At 34.1% G+C, this 22,228-nt stretch overlaps 1 protein-coding gene across 2 annotated transcripts in view; it reads left to right on the top strand.

The window, feature by feature from the left end:
* Nucleotides 1-22,228, top strand: part of PTPRR (protein tyrosine phosphatase receptor type R) — a 371,281-nt gene that overhangs the window by 312,087 nt on the left and 36,966 nt on the right. For both annotated transcript variants that reach the window (XM_031939192.1, XM_031939194.1), the window contains exons 11-13: nt 13,860-13,970; nt 15,339-15,496; nt 16,811-16,924. In XM_031939192.1, coding sequence (XP_031795052.1) covers nt 13,860-13,970; nt 15,339-15,496; nt 16,811-16,924 — 383 coding nt within the window. The remainder of the gene's footprint in view (nt 1-13,859; nt 13,971-15,338; nt 15,497-16,810; nt 16,925-22,228) is intronic.

The following is a 22,228-nucleotide window of genomic DNA, read 5'->3' as shown; positions in this document are numbered from 1 at the left end:
CATATAGTGTGTAGAAATAGATATAGGTGGAAAGAGAGAGAGAGAGAGAGAGAGAGAGAGAGAGAGAGAGAGAGAGAAAGCATGACAGAGAAGACACTTGAACCCCAATGCCAATAGTATCTACAGAGGACAAAATATAAAGACAAAAGAGAAGAGGGTCCAGTATAAATCCCTCACTAATAGTCGTACTTAAAGATGTGGGAGATGGTTGACCTTGCAAAAAAAAAAAATCTAAGAAGTAGTCAGATGGACGGGAAGAGAATGAGGAAAAAATATCCACAGGGAAACTGAGGCAAAGTTCCAGGAGAAAATGATAGAAAATAGAATCAAAAACTATAGATAAATAAAGAAGGATGAAAATTAGGAAAAGGTCATCAGATTTAGCAGTTAAGAGATAATTTGGAATCTTAGAGAACAAAGTTTCAGTCAAATGACAAGTGTCTGAAATTAGATTGCAAGAGTCTGAGATTGGTGAGAAAGTGGAGACAACTAGTAGAGATGATTCTAGTATAGATATTAGCAATTTAAGGAAAGAAAGGTATGGGATGAAGGAATGGCAAAATTAAATGAATGCATGTGTACACATGTGTGTCTTTACAGAATGGAATAATCCTGAGCATATTCATAGTAAATGAAACTTTACAATTTTACTGTTTAATGTCAATAATTCTGAAGTCATCAAAATAGCTGACATTTCTACAATCTTGAAAATTTATAGTTTTGCTCCTTTCAACAACCCAAAGAAATAGGTCATATGAAAACCAACATTTCCATTTACAGATGAAGACAATGAAGGTTGGAGAGGTCAACCCATGATCACATAGATAAGCATCATAGGCAGGATTTGAATCCTCTTTCCATTATTTCACAAGGTCTCTCCAAAGTGAAATTCTGTGGTACACCTTCTTACCAAATAGCGTTAATAATTTGACTCTGTTGTTCTATTATATAAAAAACAATTCAGGAGATTTATTTCATTATATGATCTGTCATTTACCATTCAACCTTTATTTTTCTTTTAAATATTCTGAAACAAACCTGGCTTATAGTATAGTACAGAATACCATCTTTTCTCTTCTCTTTCTCCCTTAGAACTTTTCTCTCCCTCTCATTTTCTTCCCTTTTCTTCTCATTTCCCCTGTCTTTCTTTTCTTTTTTTCCCTTGCTCCCTTCTCTTTCACCACATATCTAATGTTTCTCTCTTTTCTGTTCCCTCTCTGTTACTCTCTCCACCTCCGATTCCTTGACTCTTAATTGTTTTCATATCTTTTGTTTCTCTCTATTCTCTTTTGGTCTACTATGCCATTAATTACTTCTAGGTCTGTCTCCATTTTAATATATTCTTTTAAAAATATCTTATAAAATTCATGATACTGTCCTCATAGTTCTTCTAACCATGTTTTTTTTGTAAATTGTTGTGAGATTGTATTCTTAAAGTATACTCTCATATTTTAGCTTCCTGAATGGTTTTTTTTTAATCTCATGAATTTTAATGGGGAAAAATAAGACCAAGTTACTATTTTATAATCTATTTGCCTTAATAATGTAAGTGTGTAGGGAGCAGAAATATAGTTTTCCCCAAACAATTATTATTTTGTCATGTTGCATATTTATCATAAATAAAAACCCAAAGCAATATTTATGAGACACAATATTACTTAAGGATCTTAGGATACATTGCCATCATTGTGGAAGTCTGTCATGAATTGCCTTCCATTTAATTTGTCAGCATAATGGTACATATTAATTTTTTTTCTATTCTGCAAGTTAGAAAAATAAGAGTCATTGGATCACTCATAATAGAGTTTCAATCTATCTGAGTAAGATGTACCAATAAGTTTCTGTCACACAGAGTATATAAATGACATAAATTATAATTATATTTATCTGCTGACTAAAAACCATTACATTGAATTCCCAATCCCTATATTTATGCACACCTGCATTTTTGATTTCCTTCACAAGCTAATTGTACAGTATTTCAGAGTCTGATTCTTTTTGTACAGCAAAATAACGTTTTGGTCATGTATATTATTGTGTATCTAATTTATATTTTAATATATTTAACATCTACTGATCATCCTGCCATCTAGGGGAGGGGGTGGGGGGGGTAAGAGGTAAAAAATTGGAACAAGAGGTTTGGCAATTGTTAATGCTGTAAAGTTACCCATGCATATATCCTGTAAATAAAAGGCAATTAAATAAAAAAATTATATTTATCTGCTACTATATTTAATAGTATATTAATAATATAGAGGCAGTGAACAGAGTACTGGGCTTGAAATCAGAAACTCATGTTCAAAAATTAAAATCCAGTTTCAGACACTTTGGTAGATGTGTGAACCTGGTAGAAGTGTGACTTTTGCTAGAAATGTGACACTTCATCCTATTTGCCTCAGTTCCTCATCTGTAAAATGATATGGAGAAGGAAATGTAAAACCATTATAATACTTTCACCAAGAAAACACCAAATGGGGTCACGAAGAGTCAAACACAACTTACACAACTTATAAGTCTCAACAACAACAATAGCAATACTAAGTTACAGAAAGGTTTCAGTATGAGTTAGTGGAGGAATTTAATTCAACAAGAGTTCCTTGGGAAATAAAATCACAGATCACATAATAATGCTTAAATTTATATATAAAAATAATTGCTATTTAGTTTTTAAAAATCTTCAAGATTTATAAAATGGTTTGTTTGTCACAACTTTGAAAGGTAGGTTGCATGAATAATTTCATCCCCATTTCACATATAAGGAAATTGAGACTCAAAGCAACAGATTCACAAATAATACATGTCACAACTGGTATTTGAATCTAAATCTTTTTTTTCTCCAAACTCTCCTCTTCATTATTCTTTTTCAACATCTGTCTTGATCTTCTTGGTTTAGCCTTGATGATTTAAATGGTTGTTATCTTCTTTTACCACTGCCATGACCAACTCCATTTGTCATTTTGGCCTTACCAAAGTACATGCTGTTAGTGTGTGTTTAAAAGTTATATTAAGTCATAACTTTACCAATGACTATCCCTTTGCAAAGGCCAAGTTGTAACAAAATTCCTTCATTTATCTATGTTCTAAATGGGACAAAGAAAAGAACTATATTGCTCAACTGGCTAGTTCCAGTTGGAACTCCAGTGGGGCAGCTCCTATCCCTATTCCCAGAGGTTGTAGTTCTTCATTCTTGAAGAGGACCATGACATCAGAGAAATGATGCCATAACATGCAAGTGAATTAGATTCTTTCCCTTCCCTTACATCAGTTCAATACAGCATCATACACTTAGCATACCTTATGGTCCAATCCCTTGACCTCTTTGAGTCTTAATTTCCTCCTGTGTTAAATGTGGATGGAATTATTTATTCTATCTACCTTGCAAAGGAAAGTAAATTTTGATCACTGAAACCTCTATCTTGAAGTTTGCAGGCAAGGACCATGGCTTAAATCCAAATTACTTAGGCTCTCATTGATTGGCCAATAATTAGTCCCAGGTCAAGCCCTACTTGGTCATTGTTTGGGCCTTGATCAACTAACTTAGAGTAAATGTAAATAGCAATTGTCTCTGTTTTGATCAGAAGCCATGAAGTTTTCCCTCTCAGATTTATGTGTGTGTATACATATTTACACATATATGCACACATACACCTACATATACAGGATAAAGGAAATCAGTCTCTGCCTCCTTTCTTATTTAGCCTTAATCACTGATTGGGCAATGCCTCACTCAAACTGAGGCCATTAAAGACCTTAGCTTTAAAAAGCCAAGGTCTTCTACTGTATCCAAGCTCATTTCCAGTCTTCCTGATCTATATCTTGCCACTGAACCTAGATAATAGTCTAGAAGAAAATAAAATTGGTGACTTTGCACATACCACTTTCATTTAAATCCAGCTTACTTTCATGTCATGACATTACTTCTTCAGTGTCATAGACCTCTTTGAGAACAAAGGACTAACAACAAGCGGAACAACAATTTCTCAATTCTTGCAAATACATCAAAACTTCCAGTAACCTTATAAAACGATATATTCTTAGCATTAAAACTAAGTGGAGATTTTTAATTATGTCTATATCCCAGAGATAGTATGAAACAGTAGAAAGAGTACTAGATTTGGAGTTAGGAATACATGGATTTGGATCTTATCCTTGAATGCATTTATGTGAATATGTGAATTAATTACTCTTACCCTCAGCTTTCATATCTATAAAATAGGAATACTATTATCTTTAATATCCTTTCAGTGTAGTTGTGAGGATTAGATGAGATAATTTGTTCCGAGCACTTTGCAATATTTAAAGTCACCTATTTTAGGATTGATGAAGCTTTTTCTGCTTGTTTCCTTTTAAATTTTAAAGGGCAGACATGAGAAAGAGTGCTTTCATATTTAGCCTCTTGCCTTTCAAAATGCCTGAATTATAGCATATATACATTGAATTAATATGTTCAAAACATTATGATTTATGTCTTTCCAATATATCCTGCTGTATGTAATTTCAAAGCATCAATGTCAATGCTGGTTGTTGAAGTAAATATGGGGGCAGTTTTCCTTGTTGACATCTAATGAAATTTCATGGTATGTCTAGACTGTCCAGAAATGTGTAGATGATATTATAAAGGAAATACAGAAATGTCGCATATTCAAACAAAACAGAGAGAATAATAGCTTGAAAGAAATGCTTAGTTGTTTTCAGGGTATGAGGAAACTGCATGTTTATCAAAGTTGCATTGACTTTCAATTAGTATTTACAGTCATTGTTTTTGAACAGAACGTTGTCATTTCCTCCTAATTTAGAGGGAGGAGACAGAGGAGGTACCCTTAGGAATTCTTAGGCTTAATATTTTCATGAATTATCTTGACATTTTTGTAAGAAATTTTTGGCAGAAAATATACCATATTTTTTAATTTTATTACCAAGATTTTCTTAAAATTTTGAAGGAGAAAATGGATGGGAGAAAGATTCTTTTTTGTCTTTAAAATATAAATTTTAGAAATTTAAATATTTGAATTACTTCAATCAGGCAAATAAGAGAATTCCATTAGAGCAAAACCAAATGTGCTAAATGTTGGTACTTCAAACCAAATGTTCCAAATGTTGGTATTTCAAGTATTTTTTTTAATTACATTGCACCATTACTAGAGAAGAAATGTTGCCTAAACTCTACAATGCTCAAGAGAGATGAGTCCAAGCAAATATAATTTGCATCCCAATTCAGTAGTCAAGCAAACAAAACATCTACCCTATGGTCAAATTCAACTTGAAGAAAGCAGGTGAGTAGCTGGGGGAAAATGATTTATTACAAACACTTGTGAATATTAAAAACACAGAAGTAGAATTTTTAAAGCAAACCTCAATACAATAGAATAGCTATGAGAAATCCAGAGAAATCTAAGATATTCAAGAAATCTTTTAGGGAAACAATTGACATTTACTTTTAAATATTTAATATAGTTTACTTTTCTGTGATTTTGTTGTGGTAGATGATGTGGATCCTCTCTCCGGTGCCCTCCTTATCTCTACCTTCACCTATCTCCTTACTTCCAAACCCAATAATAAACCTCTTTTATCAATCTAGCTCTCGGGCCAATAAATGCCTTTATTGGGGACTCACGCTGCAACTAGACCTCATTTACCACTGTATCCTTGCTCTGAACCCAAGGGAGTTGCAGGGGGAACTCTGTTTGACTCCCTGTGCCACAAACCTGCCACTAGATCTCAACTAAACCCTAATTTCAATTAGGTACCCCAAATCTAGACCTCAACAGTAGATACTCATTCTACTAACACAATTCAACCCATCTACACCTTCGATGGTCTTCATGCTTTTGCTATGACTAAAAAAGTCATAGCTCTGAGGCATCTCCTCATGAGCTTTTCTGTTGTCTGGAAAACTCGATGCCTTTCTAGCTTAGTAGGACAGGTTAATGTACTTTTCTGGCGTAGCTCTGAGAAATCAGATTTTCCTTTGTATCACAAAGGATCATGAGAGAAAGACTTTAAGAATAGGAGTATAATCTCTCTTTGATTGCTTTTCTGAATGAAATAAATAATGATCTAGGTATCATTAGTTACCATTATTACATCTTTAAGAAATAAATAATGATTCTTAACCTGGTATCCACAGGATCAGAGGATCTGTGAACTTGCTTGGGAAACAATTACATCATCATTTTCACTAACCTAAAACTAAAATTTAGTATGGCCTTCAATTATGAATGCAGAAAAAAAATATTATTTTGAGAAGTAGTGACCATGATTATTTACTAGCTGACACACACACACACACACACCCCTCCTGATATATACGCCCTGATAAATACTAGCTTCCTGTATGTCCCACAAACAAGACATTCCATCTTTTGACTCGAGGCATTCTCTCTGAGTATCCCCCCATGCCTGGGGCAGGGGATTTACATTATTTCATCCTCCACTTGTACTACAGGAAGCCTTCTCTGATCCTTCTTAATGTCTAGTGTCTTCCCTTTGCTAATCAAGTTCTTATTTTATGTAAATTTGCATTACACAAATTCAATTTTATATAAAGAATTCTGAAAGAAATTCACATTAAAAAACAACCATAGAAAACATGCTGTTAACTTCTATGTATATGTTTTCTCTTTGCTCCTTCCCCTCAGTTCAGCCCCTGATTTCTCACCTCCTCTCCACTCAAAAAAAAAAATCCTCCAAGACTTGTAGAGAGATTGCCACTGCCATCTCCCTGGATCAAGGACTTGAAAGACAGACTTCACATGACTTGAGAGTCAGTGCCCCAGATGACTGTCTCTGGTCCCTATTTTCCTCCTCCTGCTCTCACTTTTCCATTCTCAGCCTCTATGTGTCCTTAAACCATCTGCTGAACCCCTCACTTAGTGAGTGAGTGGCTTCTTTCCTGCTTTCTTCCCTCCCTACTTTCCCCAACTTCAAGGGCAAGTCTGCATTACATAAATTTAAAAATTGCTTTAGTTGATGTCTATGGAATGATCCACTTAGGTGTAGTAAGAACTATCTAAATGCTTTACTTATTTTGAAAATCTCTTGCTTTGCATATATTTGTTTGTATGTTATCTTTTACATTATATTATAAACTCCTCATGGACAGGAGCTATGTTTTGCTTTTTATATCCCCTTAGCACAGTGCCAGATAGAATGGTAGGTACTTAATAAATGTTTATTGATTGATATAAGCATGAATCCTGCCCACATAACTATTCAGCCCCATAATAATCTTTCCTCTCTCTGAATTTCTTCTACATTTAATGATTAATATTTTTTATTTGATATTTAGCAGAATCTGCCTAATATTTTCACATAGGTTTTTTTCATACATATCTTGTCTCTCCAACAAGGTGTATATAACTCAATGAGAGAATTATGTCTTGTATTTTCCCTGCAATGTCTAATATAATACCTTAAATATGTCAACAAATTTTTTGATCAATTGACAATTACAGAATAAATTTTGATGAAACCATAAATATTTAATATACTAAAGCCATGCAAGAACTCAATAGGAAGTAGTTCAAACCACTTGACTCCTTCTAAAAAATGCAGTTCTCCCCAGGAGTGGATACTATAGGTACACGTGGAAACAAAACTGGAGAGTGTGCTGGCAATGCTGAATCACTTTGTACCACAGTCAGTCAAGCTTTATAAATATATATTTAGATAGCATTCTATTCATTTCAGAGGAAACAGGTGACTGTCTCTTTTAGAAATGTTAACAAAAGACTGGGCAAGTTGACACCCTCTGGAGTTAGATACTATTTAAGTTATGATAAAAAAAATTTTAATAGAAATTTCTTGTGTGAATATAAATTAACACACTGGGGAAACTGTTTTTCCTATTTATATTCTCATGCACTTTCCATATATGATGGAAAGAAGAATCTTTTTAATTAGTATTTCTCTTCCATGAATGAATAATGAATTTTGTCACTTTCAAACATGTTTCATATTTAAAAGAAAGCGTTACTAATTTCTTTTATCTGAAAGACTCCCAAACATTTCTATTGCCTTTGATATATAAGGAAGAGAAGGACAGAGAAGAAGAGGAAGAAGCTGATGAGGAGAAAAAGAACTGGAGTCCATTCAATTCAACATAGATTTATGAAGCACCTCCTATTCACATACCTCCAAAAAGGCTGGGGTCTGGGGAAGAAAAAATAAAGCAGTCCCTGATGTCAAGAAGCTTATAGGAGAGATATTTAAATACAAAATGATTTCAAGAAATAAAAAATAAACATTGATCAAATACTTATTATGTGCCAGGAATTGTGCTAAATGCTGGGTATGGGGCGGGGGGGGGGGGGGGTCAAAAGACTCAAGAAGCTTGCTATCCAATGGGGAGATACCATGCAAATGATGAGATTCATGTCTGCCACATTAAATGATGAAATTGAATAGAGCAATTGATACTAAATATTGGAATTCAGCTATGTGATGAATTCACAATGGCCTTTCTCCTTTGCCAAAAGATATTTTTCTAATTTATCATAAGAAGTTACAAACAAAATGAAGAGATAAAATAGCACTAGGAGTGATAAATATGAAATATACTTGGGAGAGCCTATAACTAGCAAAGAACAGAAAAGATAAGTTCTCCAGTGGAACTCACAATTAACCAAAAGAAAGGGTATATATACCCTGAATTGTAGATATACCACAGACTAGCAGGCTAAATTCATAGAGGAGTATTGGCAGGCTAACACAAAAGGGATTCAACAAAGATGGTGTAGGCCTTAAGCAATTTTATAGGGGAAATTTAACCTTGCAGGTTTGACATCATAACTTGGCTTCCTGATTGAATACAGTAAAGTGGTTACACAAGAGCTCCACAGAGGTTAAGACTGATCTCCATCAGTGTTCATCTCTGCTTGCTTCAGGAAACAATCTTATCAGTACTTAAGGCTTTCTCTGCCAACCCCACCCAGTTACCCAGGACCTCATCATAAATATATGGCTAAAACAAACTGATGCTGAGTGAAACAAGCAGAACCAGGAATCCATTGTATACAATAACAGCAAGAATGTGTGATGATCAACTATGAAAGATTTGGTTCTTTTCAGTAGTTCAATAATCCAAAGCAATCCCAATAGACTTTGGATAGAAAATTCCATCTATATTCCAGAAAAAGAACTATAGAGATTGAACATAAATCAACACATACTGTGTTTACTTCTTTTTTCTCTTTTCTTTTTCTTTCTCATGGTTTTTCCCTTTTGCTCTGATTCTTCTCTCCAAAATGATTCAGCAATATGTATTAAAAATGATTAATTTTTAAAATATATTTATAGAGTAAAAAAAATCCCAAATATATGGATACAAACAAGCTTTATATAAGATAAATAGGAAATAAATGAAAGGGAAGACACTAGAAGTAAGAGAAATTGGGAAAGGATTCCTGTAGAAAAGAACTAATTAGAATCTTGGGTAAGGGGGTATTGAAAAGATCATGAAAGATTTTATGAAGACTTAGGTACCACATCTGTATTTTGAAGGAGACTAAGAATTATAAGAAGCAGGAAGTGTCTTTTGGGGGTACCTATGCAAAGGCATGGAGATTGCCAATAGAATTTCTCAAACCCACACCATTTAATGTGATTTCGTTTGATTAGTTTGATATTAATAGTCCCTTTTTCCTCAAATTCCCTGGTATGGATCCTTTTATAACTTTTCCTTTTTAGTTCTTCAATCAATTGAATAATTTTCTTCCTTTCTTTCTTCCCCATCTCTTCAGGAGAATAGGCTATTGCCCAAAATGCATTCTTTACATAAAGAATTCTGTCTCAAAAAATGGAGAAGAGTCAAGGAGAAGAGGAACATTAATTAGATGATGATACTGGTTTTTATTTGAACATTTTCCTTTCCCTATAATCTACTTCTAACAAATTATTGAATTATTTATTTTTTATGTAGGAGTATCATTTTATTTTTAATAAACATTGCTTTATTGTTGGAGAGAGAAAAATGTTGGGAGAGAAAAATCAGAGCAAAAGGGAAAAACCATAGGAGAGATTTAAAAAAAACAGAAAAAAGAATTGAACATAATATCTGTTGATTTACATTCATTCTCCATAGTTCTTTTTCTAGATGCAGATGGCATTCTCTGTCCAAAGTCTATTGAGGATGCTTTGAATCACATTACCACTGAAATGAACCAAGTCTTTCATAGTTCTTGCTGTTATTGTGTACAATATATTCCTGGTTCTGCTTGTTTTGCTCAGCATCAGTTCACGTAAATCTTTCTAGACCTTTCCAAAATCAGCTTGGTCATCATTTTTTATACAATAGTGATATTCCATTATCTTTATAAGTCACAACTTGTTCAGCCAGTCCCTAATTGATGGGCATCTACTCATTTTCCCATTCTTTGCTACTACAAAAAAGTTGCTACATTTTTGCATGTGTGTCCTTTTCCCTTTTTTATAATTTCCCAATAATGGCACTGCTGGGCCAAAGGGTAAGCACAGTTTTATCGCCCTTTGGCCATAGTTCCAAATTGCTCTTGAGAACAGTTAGATCATTTCCCAACTCTACCAATAATGCATTAATGTCCCAGTTTTCACACATTTCTTCCAACATTTATCTTCCATCATTATCTTTTCTTGTCATTTTAGCTAATCTGAGAGGTGTGAGTTGGTATCTCAGAGTTGTTTAAATTTGCCTTTCTCTAATCAATAGATATTTAGAGCATTTTTTCATATAACTATAGATAGTTTTAATTTCATCATCTGAAAATTGTCTGTTTCATATCCTTTGACCATTTATCAATTGGGGAATAACTTTTTTACTTATAAATTTGACATATGGGTATATGTTTTGGAATTGAGACCTTTATCAGAAGGTCTGTACTGACTGTAAAGATTTTTTTCCAGTTTTGTAATTCTCTTTTAAGGAATAGGAAATAAGGAAATAAAACTGTTACTCTTTGCAGGTGAAATGATGATATAATTAGAGAATCCTAGAAAACCATACAAAAGCTTACCTCTTATCATGATTCATAAAGCAATGTGTATTAAAAAAAAAGAAATAATTTTTTAAAAATATTTATAAAAATGTTTTTGCACAAACAAAATCAACAGAAAGATTAAAAGGGAATTACAAAAGAAACAAAAATTACTGAAAAAATTACTAAAAATTATATTATATATTTAATATATTATTATTATTATTTTGTGTATGTGTGTGATGACTTCTAGCTTAAGAACTCCAGAGCTAAAGAATCATAAATTCAGAGGTAGAAGGTTCTTTCAAGCTAAGTTCCAACTCTTGTCATTTTGCAAATGAAAATGCTGAATCAGGAAGAAGGTCTCAGAGATAATTTGTACCATTCCAGATTCAAGTCCAGGAGCTTTGATTTTAATCTCAGAAACTTTCTGTTTCTACCATGATTTAAAAATTGAATCTGACCAAGTTTTCTTCATATTTTAACTGTTAGTGTAATTCAAAGTATAGGTCATTTGAAATGAAAGTTAAGTCCTGAGACACCTTGGATCAGATAACTTTGTAGGAGGGAATAAAAATAACTTAAGGATCAAAGAAATGATTTAATAGGGACTTCAAGTGGGTTTTTTTGTTTCTTTTGTAATTCTATTCATTTTATGCATTTAGTAACATTATTCTGAGAAGGCACCCATAGTTTCAGGATGCCAGAAAGATTAAGAACCCCTGCTCTAGGGAAAATATGTGAGTGGAGTTAGTGATGAAAATGATATCAGATATGTTATTTTGAAATTAGTGACATCTTATTTCCCTTATTTCATTTTCATCATCATTTCGGAACAATAAGAACCCAGTTCTGGTTGCCAATTGCTTTGCTGGTAAAGAGTCAAGAAAAAATACTTTCAAGAGGCTAATGAAGTTTTGGGAAAGTCACATTTTATCAAGGAAGCTTAGAAGCCTCCTCCACTGGGGTGCTGTATGCCTGGTGAACTGGTTCTTTTCATCTTGACAATGACATCTAGCCTCCCAGGATGATGAATATTGCTTAGGTCTGATAACAGACTATGAGGCTCATATACCAAGATAGGTAATGACAGAACTTTTAATTTCCCCAATATCATATTATTATTATTATGGCTTTGTAATTATTCTGGGCATCTTCCAAAGGGCACAGATTTTAGATATCTTTTAGTTTTCTGGATCTTGCAGTGTCATTTGAAAGAAGTTGGGTATATGGGTCAATAGCATTTACCTTTCTCAAAAATGGGTAGATTTTAAGCATTGTACAAGTTAGAAATGCCAAGGGAATGAAGGGATTGTGTTTTAGCATGTTTATTCTGTGTCTTACAATATTGACATTCAATTAAATTCAATATTTTGCAATCAGCCAGGATAAAATGTTTTGGGAGAAGAGGGGTGGAGAATCCAAGATTTCACTTGGTGAAGTAGTTGTATATCTGTTTATTGTGGCATATTTCTGATTATCATGATAGCATTTCAATATATCTTCTTTCCCCACCTTCCCCAGTTAATTCTTGTAACATTAAGATAATTAATTTATGCCTATAATTAGTAAAATAAGCAGTTCTTTTAAAAAAGAAGTCTGAAATGAATGTGAAGAACAAGATATTCAGTGAGTAAAGAAAAGCTACCTGAGAAAGAGAAGACTCAGAGTCCATACTTTTAAAACCCTACTTTACCTACTTTCTACCCCCCACTCCAAAGATGTGTGTTTCTAATGAGAAGTTAAAATCCTGATTGATGAAATAATGCAGATGTATCTAAAGATGTGTATTTTAACTCAGTTTGAAGGGTAATATTTTATAGGTTCATTTATTTATTTTGATTCTAGTGTTTTTTAGGCATAATTGGAAAGAATCTGTGTTTCCATAGTCATTCATACTAACTAAATAATAACTAGGTTAAGAACATTTATATATTTATACCAATGAAATCATAAGTTGAGTTAAAATATTACTGACCATGAACTTGGATGTGTACTGAATATTTTCTGTGTTTGTCATATTACTAAATCTTATTGCCAATTTTCCTACAAAAAGGTAGTCTGGATATATCATATGAAATCTCTTGGGATTGGGAGGAGAGAGAGAGGAGGGAATAGGTAAAGAATTTAGGTAATATAAAGATAAAAGATGTCAATAAAAAGTTACCTTTAAAAATATGAGTTAAGGAGCTTCCTGTAATCAATAGGTTTTCCAGTAGTTAGATGGAAAACTGGAGATCAACAAGATGTATTGTATTGTATTACTTAGAAAAATGATGCTGGAATATAATGGACCAAGTGAATGGATGTAATGGAAGGAGTTGCATCAAGAAGGGCAAAATCGCAGAGATTATAAACCTGATAGGAAAAAAATTTCACAGAACAATCAGGTTGATACTTCTAGAAAATATTCTATTTGAAGTTTAAGGCAGAGTTAAGATCAGATTTTGAAAGCCTTTAAATGAAATGCAGAAAAAGTAGATAGATGAACAGAAAAAAGGAGAGAGAAATAGAGAAAGACAGAGGGGGGAGGGGCCTGTGTTGTATGAAAAAATATTAAGAACTCCTAATCTCCAGCATTTAGTACTTCTTTTGAAACAAATTTTGGTTTGATGAAGGTAGGAGCTCTGTGTTATAATGGCAAAATAACACTTTTATTTTAATTTGGCTTCAGATTAAATCTGGTTTGCTGTGAAGTTAAAAAAAATACTTTGATTCCATCATGCCTTTTCAGTCTGCTCTCTCCCTGTCCTTTAGATAATTCAGTAGTTGCTGTAGGACTGAATTTGAACAATGCTACTCAAAAAAACAAAAACAAAAACAAAAAAACATTTACTTCTTTGAATGAAATGTGTTCCAAGACCAATAAAAGTTCTTTATATTTTCTCAGTTGTACTTTTTTTTTTCTAGAAATGTGTACTCTACTGGCCAGAAAAGAGAGGGATATATGGAAAAGTTGAAGTTTTGGTTCGTGGTGTGAAAGAATGTGATAACTATACTGTCCGAAACCTTACTCTAAAGGTAAGAAATATCCTTCTCCAAAATAAATATTAAGATTATAATAAATCAATTGCATTGTGTTATATAATAAAATTGTTATCTATTACTAATATATTATTTTCTAGAAAATCTGCTTTGAAATAAAATAATCACACCAAATTCAAAGGAAATCCAATAAAATTACAATTGCAAAATAAATTAAAATCAAATTCTAAATTTATTTTTAGCAATTTAAATATGTAAATCAATTGAATTTAGATCCTTAAATTCATGATGAGGTGCTATGATATTTTTCATAAATAAGTGATTCCTGATTTAATTTGTTGAAAAACATTTTAAAATAGAATTTCAACTATTTTTTCTATTCACATATGAAGTATTACCATAGTGAAGGTGGAAAAATTGTTTGGACCTGATCACTATTCACTAAGGCTTGAAAACTGTGAAAAAGAAAATTTGTGCTGGTGGGTAGTAAGACAAGACAGAGGTACTAGTGAGATCTTCAAAAACTTAAGAGTTAATTTATAGTGACTCCCCAGACCATACTGTCACAGCAAAACTACATGTTATTCACTGATGTTTGAAAATATCCTAGATATGGCCATGAAATTACTTTTACTGTATGATAATTGACCCCAAAGATATCAGTCTTATATTGATCATCATTTGTAGGTTAAATAAACTCTAGATAGTAATTGATTTCACTGAGAAAATTTGTTTTTCATTTTTTGCTGAGGAAATTGGGATTAAATGACTTACCCAGGGTCATATAGCTAGTAAGTGTTAAGTGTCTGAGGCCAGATTTCAACTGTGGTCCTCCTGACTTCAGGGCTGGTGTTCTATCCACTGCACCACCTAACTCCTGTGAGAAAATTTGAAAAGAAGATATATATACATATATGTATATATATACACATATAATGATGAAGTATATATATATATACACACATATGTGATGAAGAAATAGGAATAAAAGAGAGTCTGTATATAGTCATGTGTATGTTTTTATATTAAGTGATGTGTTTATGATAAATAGGAATGAAAGACATAAATGTCAATTTAAGAATTGTTACATCTAAGTAAAACTTTTTCAAAGTGAGATCTTTTCAAAATATATTCAAAATATTTCCAAATGATCACAAGAGAACTTAATACCATAATGGATGTATCTGTGATCTTCTCAATGGTGGATGTATTGATTGCATCTCATCTATGCCTTCTCATTTTGTATGTTTCCTATTAGACCTAATAATTTCACTTTTAACTAAGCTGTTTATTTAGTATTTGGAACAAAACAAATCACCTTGACGTTCATTCCATAGACTGGATATCATTTTGGTCCCTTGTGCAGCTGAGGTATGTTTTTGTTGCCATTGTTACTCTTTTCAGCAAGGAAGTCACACCCAACATGTGAAGCATTATTGGTATACATCCTGGCCGGATCATAAAACCCCCAACAGTGCTCAGCCCCTTCTTCAACTCATGCTGGATGTAGAAGATGACAGGATTGCCTCTTCTGGCAGAGGACCTATAATTGTACACTGCAGGTAATGTACCTGTACATTGTCTAATGGCAGATGTCTAGTTACAAAGTGGATATTTGTAGCATTTCTAGCTAAAAAGTAGGTATTGGACAGCTAGGTGGCACAGTGAATAGAGCAACAGACCTTGAGTCCTTTACCCTGTTTGCCTCAGTGTCCTCATTTGTAAAATTAATTAGAAAAGGAAACAGCAAACGTCTCCAATATTCCCAGATGAGATCATGAAGAATTATACAGGACTTAAGTAACTCAACAACAAAATGGGTAGAACATGGAATTTACCAAGTATGCATGAGTTACATTGGCAAATATTTTAGTGAAGCCAAGTAATGATTCCATAGAGCGTCTCAATTTGTTTTGAATTCTCTCTCACCATCCATCACTGGATCATGTTATTTCCATGGAACTTGAAGGTAGCAACAGCAATACTATTTATATAGCACCTGAAGGTTTGCCAAGTACTTTAAAAACCTCATCGAATTTTATCCTCACAATAACCCTGAAAAGTGGGTATTATTACTACCCCAATTTTACAGATGAGGAAACTATGGCTGGAGGAAGTTAAGTAAGTTTTCTAGAATCACACAGCTAGTATATGTGGTCATATTTAACTCGGTTTTTTTATGCCTCAAGGCACAGCACTCTATTTACAGAAACACCTAGCTGTCTCAGTAACATTATAGAGGCACTCAAGAAAGAAAATTCTTCTTCTACCATGTGATTGGGAATATAAAAATTAATTCTCAACCTTGAAAAAACGGAAAATCTTCATAAATTTTTAATATCCAAACCTGCATATTGCCCAAGATGAATCTTTATTAAATTTATGACAAAATTATTCAGAATTTTGAATAACATAGATTTTTGCTTTGTGGTATAGGGACTTGGAGTCAGGAACATTTTAGTTTGAATCCTGCCTCAGATACTATGTAACCCTAGACAAGTCACTTAATCTCTCTGCATCCATCTCAGTTCCAATATTGTCTTTGATGCATAGATGACACAGACATAAATGGTGGGAAAGTCACTTGATTTCTCTGATCCTCAATAATCAATCTCAAAGATTGATTGAGCTGGCGTACAAGGCCTGGAGTGAGGATATCAAAAAGCCCTAGAATTTCAATCATAATTTAGAGAGATACTGCTTGTGTGATAAAAGCAAGCTGCTAAGTCTCCCAGTGAGCCAGATGACTCATTAGGCTATATATTAGATATTGGTTGCAATTGAGTTGAATTTCTAGAATTTACCATGCTGGAATTCACTACTCTGGAACAATAAAAATAAAATATCAGATATTATGTTACCTTTTCTTTTCCCAGTGCTGGAATAGGCAGAACTGGATGTTTTATTGCCACATCCATTGGTTGTCGACAACTGAAAGAAGAAGGAGTGGTTGATGCACTCAGCATTGTATGTCAGCTTCGTGTAGACAGGTGAGTTGCTAAAAGAACTGGGCATTAGAGTCCTTCTAGCAACAAAATGACAATGACCAACAAAGGAGGCACATATATTTTAAGCTCAGCTGTTTCCAAGCAATTATGTATCAGTGCCATTAGACTGAAAGAAAAGAGAATGTGTATGTGTGTGTGTACTACACATGCATAGTCATGTATGTACATTGTCTAGTGGCAGATCTCTAGTTAAGAAGTGGAAAAAGTAGGTATTCACTGAGCTAGGTGGCACAGTGAATAAAGCAACAGACCTGGAGTCTTTTATCCTGTTTGCCTCAATGTCCCCAATGAAATTAACCAGAAAAGGAAACAGCAAACGTCTCCAATATCTTTGTTCAAGAAAATCCTGGATGGGATCATGAAGAATTATACAGGACTCATATATGTATGTATATATATATACATATATATATTGCATTTTAAAAGCACCATTAAGAAATTATTGTTTGGGTGGCAAACCATCTGAAACCCCCCATTCTGAAGTCCATGTTTAGCACTTCCATTTTTATATCACAGTGTGTTTATGTTGAAAACTGTTAACACCTCCTTACTTACCCTCATTTTTTTTCTATTTCTTTTTCTGTTGTCTGTATTTCCATGTATTTTAATCATCAATGATATACAGCACTGGAATCTACTAAAGTGGCTATGTGTGTGGCATGATGAAAAGGATTGTTTCAGGGAAGAAAGATACGATAACAATTAGGGTATCTATATTTTATTCTTTGATGCCCATTTTTCCCCATAATTAAGATGTAATATAAATTTAAGAGGGTGGAAGTAAACACACAATGTGCAATTATTTTGGGATGAATGGGTCAATAACAACTAACGAACTCTAGCCAGCGCAGGGTCACTAGGTTTTTAGAGAGTACTATGACAAGCTTGTAGGGACAGCTGGGGGCACAATGAATAGAGTATAGGCCCTGAAGTCAGGAAGACCTGAGTTAAAATCAGGATAGCTTACTAGCTGTGTGATCCTACACAAGTCACTTAGCCCCTATTTGCCTCAGTTTCTCATCTATAAATGGGGACATAATGGAGAAAGAAACAGCCAACCATTACTAGAATGGTATCTTTGCCAAGAAAACCTCATGGGTTTTCCCCATGTCCCAAAGTCTATGGGGTCACATAAAGTGAGACATGACTGAATGGCTATACAGCAACAAATGACAGCCCTGGAAATATTCTACTGGTGGGAACAATTAAAAAACAAGAAATATTTGTTTTAAAAAGGTAGGTTCCAAGCTAACTGGAAGGCAATGAGCATTTATTAAGTACTGTTCTAAGTGCTTGGGATATAATTGAGAGAGACAGACAGACAGAGAGGAAAGAAAGAAGGGAGGGAGAGACAGTCCTTGCTCTCATGAAGCTTGCTGAATAAGGAATAAAAGGGAGAAGTACCCATGAAGGGGCATAGTGTCAAATTCCAGAGAATCAAAAGGGGTGTAGGAATGAAGAATCACTGGCTTAGGTTGCATCCCAAAAATGAAGATCTCAGGAAGAACTCGCTAAGGAGGATTAGCATAAAAAAAGATATTTCAAGGTGAGAAGGTCCAGTGACTGAAGGAAATATTAGGGTGAAAAAAACAATATGGAGGCAAATTCTAGATCTTCAGAGCTGGGAAGGAAGACATGCTTTCTTTCCCTACTACAAATTTCCTGCCTGGGCCTCACTCTTTTCCTTCCCTCCTCAATTACAGAGCGTCAAGGGTCTCTCATTACTTCTACAACTTTCTCTATCACCAATTAGCTGTGTGACTTCCAAGCCATTTCTCTGGGTCCTATAAGTATCACAAAATCATAAGAGTTTGAGAGATGAAAGGGGCTACAGCTGTCTAAGCCATGCATTAAAGAAGCCATGCATTAAAAAAGTTCTCATTATAATATACTCGACAAATAGTCATCCCACCTCTGCTTGACTTCAAAGGATACCACCAACTTTCTAGAAGTCTTGCTTTGCTTTGGGGAAGCTCTTATTGCTACTCACAAAGCATTTATCAGGTGCCTACTATGTTGTAAGCATTATGATAAAAGATTTTCTTGACATTGATCCTAAATATGCTTCCATGTAATTTCTACCTAGGGCAGCTAGATGGCTCAGTATATAGAATACTGGACTTAGTATCAGGAACACCTGAGTTCAAATCCTATCTTAGACACTTTCCAGTTGTATGACCTTGGACAAGTCATTTAATCTCTTCCTAGGTGGCAGGTAGGTGACTTGGTGGATAGAATTCTGAGTCAGAAGTCTTCCTGACTTTGAATATCCTGAGTTCAAATATGGTTTCAGGCACTTACTAGTTGTATCATTCTGAGCAAATCAATTAGCCTCTGTTTGCCTTAATCCACTAAAGAAGCAAATGGCAAACCATTCTAGTATCTTTGCCAAGATCATGGAGTTACAAAGAGTTGGATTGACTGGACATGGACAACAGCAGTTTTTATCCATTCCTTCTGGTTCTGCCCTCTGGGGTCAAATGAAATATGTCTAGTTTCTGACAGCTCTATAAATGCCTGAAGACATCTATCACAAGCCTTCTGCATCTTTTTTTCTCCAGACTAAACATTCCCCGTTTCTTCAACCCATGGACTGAAGGCTCTTCACTATCATGGCTGATTCCCTCTGGAGACTCTGTTATTTTTATCAGTGTCTTCTTTACATCATGGTGCTCAGAATTGAACACAGTATTTCCAGATCAATTCTGATGAGGACAGTAGGACTATAATCTTGTCTGTAGATATTTTATGAAGTATTTATCTGTCCCCACCATGGGGTGTATAATGTCTTCAGCATGTGAAATTATTAAGAATCCAATAGTATAAAATTTTCATTGTTTTCTCTTGATTTTTTCCATTTTTCTTTCTGTGTTTTTTAACCCTTGCATCTAGTTTTTCTCTCTTTTATATGTCTGTATGTATCACCATTTCTGATCTCCCAGAAAATCTTTATTACCATGATCCTGATTCTTTGTTATTCCTTTCTTCCCTCTTCTTTTTAATAAAACTTCTTAAGTTGTTTCTTTGTAACTAGTTTGCTTCCTATTTTTACCCTCATAATATTGGCTGAATCACAAAGGTTTTTCCAATCATGCACTCATGATCACAGAATTAATAGATTTCAGACTTTAAAGAGACCCCAGCTGACATTTAGACCAACCTATACCTCCAAAATATTCCCTTGCTGACATACCATACAACTGGTAATCTAGCCTGTATTTCAGGATTTCCAACAACAAGGAACCCACAACCTTTTAAATCAACCAACTTTTAGATCTGTTGGGACAGCCTAAATTTGTCTCTTTGTAATTTTTGTTTATTGCTATTTGTTCTGCTCTCTAGGGACAAGAAGAATATTGTACATATTTCATCTCGAGCCCTTTAGAAACATGGAGATAGCTATCTCATCCTTCTTTTCTTTTCTTGAACTCTGGGGGCTTCTTCAGTTAATCCTCATAGACATGAAGTCAATGAAATCATGTTAAGTCAATATGAATTTATTAAGTACCTATTATGTATAAAACAGTGTGTTAATTACTAGAATACAAAAAAAAGCAAAAGTTCCAATTCAAAAAGAGTTCTCAAGTAATTGGGGAGATAATATGCAAATAACTATACACACCAGCCTCAAAAGCACAACGTGGGGAATCAAGCAACTGCAAACATTTCACAAACTAGGAACAGAACTAAGAGCTATATTCAGGCTTCTTTAAAGCTTCCAGAGTTCAGAGAAGAAGGGGAAAGAGTAAGCTCACCTACAACACACAATTTTACAAAAGAAAAAACAAGCTCACACCAGTTCAGCCATATGGGAATCAAGGCTCAAAGCTGACTCTCACCCCATGATAAATTGGAGGTAATCAATAAAGGGAAGACACTAACCTTAAAAATAAAAGAAAAAAACTTTTTAAAAAGATCAAAAAATATTTCCTGTAGATGGTAGGATTTTACCTGGGATTAGAAGCAAGCTAGAAGATGGTAAGGAGGAGGAAGAGAATTCTAAGAAAAAGGGAAAGTCAGTGAAATTGCTCACAGTGGGAGATGGAATATTTTATAGGAGAATCAGGTAGGAATCCCAAGTCACTAGATTACAGAGCAAAGGCAGTAAGGTATTTGGACATTTCTTGCTCTCTTCTGATATTCTCTAGTTTTCAAAGTCTTCCTAAAACATAGGCTAAAAACAAAACAAAATATGCACATGAGGTCTATCCAGAGCAGAACACAGTAGAATTATTCCTTCATTGTAGTGTCTGGGCTAGCTTTCTGGAAGATCCCTGGATGGGCCTTGGTCTTAGCATGAGAGTGTCTATGAGAATGGTCAGGTATTAAATCTGGAGTCTGGAGTCTGAAGTTTGAGATGGAGCTCAAGCACACATGTTCACACACTCTCCTCTCTAGTGCTCTCAGCCCTTAAATACCTTAGTATGATTATATCTTTATAGCACACTGAGCATGTGTCAATTGTAGAACCATCTCCATATCACACTAAGTATATGGGAACTAGAGAACCATTATCTCGTCAATCACACTGAGTAAACACCCTACTGTAAGTATCCTTGCTTCAAGTTGAACACAGGTGGTCAGGCCCTCCTTGACTTCTCAGGAAAAGGTGTGAACACTAAGGGAAATGGGGAGCCAAACCAAATATTTTCCTCTGGGCTAAAGGGTCTTATATCTTACGCAGAGTTTCCCCCACTATTTGTGGCCCTCTATACTTCATACCATACCTTTCTGTTCAAATTAAAGTAGCATTAACTTTATTGACATACATGTAATACTATTGACCCACAGTGATTGGTGTTGAATTTCTTCCTCCCATGCTTCCCTCCTCTTCTTTAAGTTAGTTCAATTACACAGGTATGTGTGTATGCATATATACATAAACATATATGACATAACAAATGTACATGCACATACATAAAATATGCTAAATATTTTATATATACTATATAAATGTAGAGGACGGAATTTTGGAGAAGTATGCTTGAAACAAGTATATTTGAAACAAGGTGTTAACTCAGTGGAATTGATTAGATGATTGTTCTCTAGTTCATATATATATGTATATATATATATATATATATATATATATATATATATATACACACACACACACACACACACTTGGTACTTAGCATGGTGATGTAATGGTTCTCTAAGTTCACACATAATCAGTATACCTGCCATAATGATGTAATTACAGTAAGGGATATAAGGGCTAACAAGGACTGGAAGATAGACATTCTATCTTTGACTATCCTCATGGTGGCTCTCCTGTCTCCTGCA

Source organism: Sarcophilus harrisii, chromosome 5, assembly GCF_902635505.1.
Source record: "Sarcophilus harrisii chromosome 5, mSarHar1.11, whole genome shotgun sequence".
In the NCBI taxonomy this organism is placed as follows: Eukaryota; Metazoa; Chordata; class Mammalia; order Dasyuromorphia; family Dasyuridae; genus Sarcophilus; species Sarcophilus harrisii.
Note: the sequence above shows the minus strand (reverse complement) of the source record. Positions and strands in the feature narration are given on the sequence as shown.